This window comes from Mandrillus leucophaeus, unplaced genomic scaffold (assembly GCF_000951045.1).
Source record: "Mandrillus leucophaeus isolate KB7577 unplaced genomic scaffold, Mleu.le_1.0 Scaffold234, whole genome shotgun sequence".
NCBI classification, from domain to species: Eukaryota; Metazoa; Chordata; class Mammalia; order Primates; family Cercopithecidae; genus Mandrillus; species Mandrillus leucophaeus.
Window position 1 is genome coordinate 816,983 of NW_012102410.1, and position 3,583 is coordinate 820,565.

General features: G+C 61.9%; 1 protein-coding gene across 1 annotated transcript in view; it reads right to left on the minus strand.

The window, feature by feature from the left end:
- Positions 1-3,583, minus strand: part of PNPLA6 (patatin-like phospholipase domain containing 6) — a 40,489-nt gene that overhangs the window by 26,974 nt on the left and 9,932 nt on the right. The window contains exons 6-15 of the mRNA XM_011982057.1: positions 3,293-3,511; positions 3,043-3,202; positions 2,641-2,721; positions 2,300-2,428; positions 1,917-1,997; positions 1,661-1,823; positions 1,274-1,357; positions 666-775; positions 408-575; positions 252-329 (exon numbers count right to left, since the gene is read on the minus strand). Of these exons, the coding sequence (XP_011837447.1) occupies positions 252-329; positions 408-575; positions 666-775; positions 1,274-1,357; positions 1,661-1,823; positions 1,917-1,997; positions 2,300-2,428; positions 2,641-2,721; positions 3,043-3,202; positions 3,293-3,511 (1,273 nt within the window). The remainder of the gene's footprint in view (positions 1-251; positions 330-407; positions 576-665; positions 776-1,273; positions 1,358-1,660; positions 1,824-1,916; positions 1,998-2,299; positions 2,429-2,640; positions 2,722-3,042; positions 3,203-3,292; positions 3,512-3,583) is intronic.

Sequence of the window (3,583 nt, forward strand, 5' to 3'; positions counted from 1 at the left end):
GAGTTGGGGTCCTAGGGCGAAAGGGTCAGGGGTCACAGGTGAAGAGTTGATGGGTCCAGAGGACATGGGGTGGGGTTGGGGGTGGGGGTCACAGGATCCAAGGGTTAGAGGTTGGAAATGATAGGATGAGAGAGGTCTGCTTCTATGGGAGAAGGTGCTGGTCTTACAGTCAAAGGGCAGGGATCAGAGGTCACAGAAGACAGAGGGAATGATCTCAGGTGGCATGGTTACAGGTCAGGGGTCAGCCTCACCTGGTCTCCCTGGCGGGCAATGATGGTGCCGGCTTTAGCGTGGTGCAGCAAGACTCGGCTGTTCAGGAGGGAGGGGTCCTGGGGAGGGAGGGGGGTTGAGATGGGGGCAGCCAGGCCTCCCTCATGCCCTGGGCCCAGCTCCCCTCGGCCGCCCACCTCGATCCGCATCAGCTTGGCCAGCTCCCGCTTTGCTGCCTCGAAGATGCTGCTGGTCTGGCGACCCTGGTAGGGCCCGAAGGGGCAGCCGCCGGTGGCCGACTCATCCTCACAGTAGCTGTATTCACAGGCGCCCGCTGGCTGCTCACGGGGCTCCTGAGTGGGGGTCTGAGTGGGGCAGGCTTGTCACCTCCTGATGCTCCCTCCCAGCCACCTTCCCCAGCGGACTCCACCACCAGCCAGGGTCCCAGGCCTTACCCGAGCGGGGGTTGCCTGGGACCCCCCGGAGGCCTCTTCCTGCAGGGACACGGAGATCCGGCCACGCTCATAGGCCATGTCGAAATCGGAGCGGGGGCCACCCTGCAAGCCTGCAGGTGAGCAGGGGGGCAACAAAAGCCATAAAGAGGAGAGTAAGATTTTTAAAAAATGAGCCGGATATGGTGGTATAGGCCTGTAGTTCTAGCTATTTGGGAGGCTGGGGCTGGAGGATCACTTGAGCACAGGAGTTCGAGGCTGCAGTGAGCTATGGCAGCACCATTGCACTCCAGGCTGGGAGACAGGTCTCAAAAGAAAAGAAAACGATGAGAGTAACCACAGTTGCAGTCTGAAACTAATGGATACCAACGTGCCATGGGCCACTGCTGTAGCAGACATGACCAATCAATGTCTGCACTCTCCCTCTGAATCCTTCTAAACATAGGTGGGAGAAGCACTATCTCAATGAATACCTACAAAAAAGTGCCCGGGGAAGTACTGGCAGTATTCCCATTTCGCAGATAAAAAAAAAAGTCAAGATGGGCAGGCAGTGGACCTGGATTCAAATCTGGAAGCCCCATGGCCCTCCCCCCAGACCCAGTGCTCCAAACCTGAGATGTCCCCTGGCATGGAGACGCAGCGGCTCAGCAGAGGGGCCGAGGTGGTTTCCAGGGATGTGGGCTTCACGGGGTCCCCTGGGGGAGACACATGTTCAGGCTCCTGCTCATCAGAGCCACTAGGCAGATTAGCAGGTTGGGAGATAAGGAGACGCTGCGGACGGATGAACTAGTGAAAGCAATTCCAATGGGTCCTTGGGGATGAGGCCAGAGCTTCCTGGGTACCAGTCAGGAGTCAGACATGGATACCCAGCTATGGGGTCCCTGTGGGGCTAGACGGGGTCACGTTGACTCTGTAGAACTAAAAAAGGGTCTGGGGGCTGAGACGGGGCTTCCTGGGAGATTGGGCAAGGCTGGGTCCCACCTCGGGTCCCTGGGTACCTGTAGGTCCAGGCAGCGGGGCCCCGGTGGGGTCAGGTGGCCGGCCTGGGGTCTCCCTGGGCTCGTCTGTAGCTGAGGTGCTGACCATCCTCTTGGAGCCCCGCACAGGGCTGGTGCGAGTTGGGAGGCCGGGGCTGGGGAACAGACGCAGCGGCTGGATCTCCTGGGGGCAGAGAACAGCTGGTGGCCTGTCCTGGGAGTCCCATCCTGATCCCGCCCCCATCCCGCCAGTGCTCGCTCCCCGCCACCCACTCACGTGGCTGAAGAGCTCATTGGTCAGACCCAGGTAGTTGTGCAGCGCCAAGAAGGTGACTCGCTGCAGCCGCACCATGATGATCTGCAGGGCTCGAGGGGCGTGGCCATAAGATGGGGCGGGGTCAGGGGCAGGGCCAGATAGTGGGCAGGGCTAGTTCGCAGCATAAGGGGTGGGGCGGGAACCGGGGAGAGACCCACAGTCTGGGGAAATGGGGCGAGGCAGCTAAGGGAGGAGTCCGCGGCTGCGGACATCTGGCTGCTCCAGGCCGATAACCACAGCTCCAGTGCCTGCTGGCTGCTGGGCCTCTGCCCCTTGGAACCTGGAATGGGTGGGGGCCAGGGTGGGGTCCCTCGGGGGGTGACGGGAGGCGAGGGCCCGCTGACCTGCACGACCCGCACCAAGCTCTCCGGGTACTTGGTGAAGACCGCAGAGAACGCTTCCACGGGCAGGCGCAGCACTGTGGAGTCCCGGGCCGCCCGGGCAGACACGGTCCGCTGGGGATGCTGGTGACCCTGGGGGAGGGGAGAGCGTGAAGAGAGACAAGGGCAGGGGCTGCGAGTCCCCCTCGCTACTCCCCCAATCCTTCCTGGCGCCAGTCCCAGGAGGGGCCATCGGCAGCATCAGGGATGAATCAGGGATTGGGGACCCGGTGATTTCCTTCAACCTGGTCTCTTGGGTGGGTCCTCGCACCCCAGCCCCCCTGCCCCAGGGACTGGTCACTCACGGTGATGACATCCAGGATGCTGAGAAGGCTGTTGACGCTGTCCCCGGGAACCACTTCCTTCACCACACACTCCTTCCCGTCCTGAGACACAGGGGACCAGGGATCCTTGGTGGCCTCACCCTGGTGACTGGCATGTCACCCCCTCATCCATCCCAATGATCGCTGACACCCCCCATCCCTTCTCAGGGGAACCTGCCAAGCTTTCCAACCAGCAGGCATCCCCCGTCGTTCAATACCTGTAACTACTGAGCAACCATGCCGACCACCCCAAATGTCCTTGGTCACTCCCGTTCCCCTGACTTCCGATGACACGTCTCCAAAGACCACCAGCTCTACAGACCTGCCTGCTGCCCATCCCCACCACCCATCCTCCTGCAGCAGCCCCTGGGGAGGCCCACTCACAGGCCCCGGCAGACAGAGCTCCAGCAGCCCGTCCTGCACCACGTAGATGCTGGCATCTGGCTGGCCCGGCCGGAAGACATAGTCACCCTGGCCCAGCCGCTGGAAGACCATGTGGCGGCAGAGCTCCAGGAAGAGCGGCTTCTCGAAGTGGCCCAGCACCCTGTTGGACAGGCAGTGGGGGACAGAGGCTGGAGGTCAGGGTGGCCCCACGTCTGTAGTCCTCCACCCCCACCTGCATCCCAACACTGACCGGACATTCTTGAGCATATAAAGCACTTCGGAGGGCAGATGGGAGTTAGCCAGGTCGCCCTCGGTGAGGTCAGCTTCCAGCACTGCGGGAGGGGGCTCCTTCCGCTGCAGCGTGGGGGTCTCTTTCTGGATGCGCAGAATCCTGGTGGGAGGGGAGGGGTGCCGGGGGGTGAGGGGGACAGGGAGAAGGCTCAGGCAAACCTGAGACCCCCACATACCTCTTTCCCCAGGGCTCACGTACAGCAAACTCTGGCCTGCTGGCCAAATCAGGCCAGCCACCATTTTTTTTTTT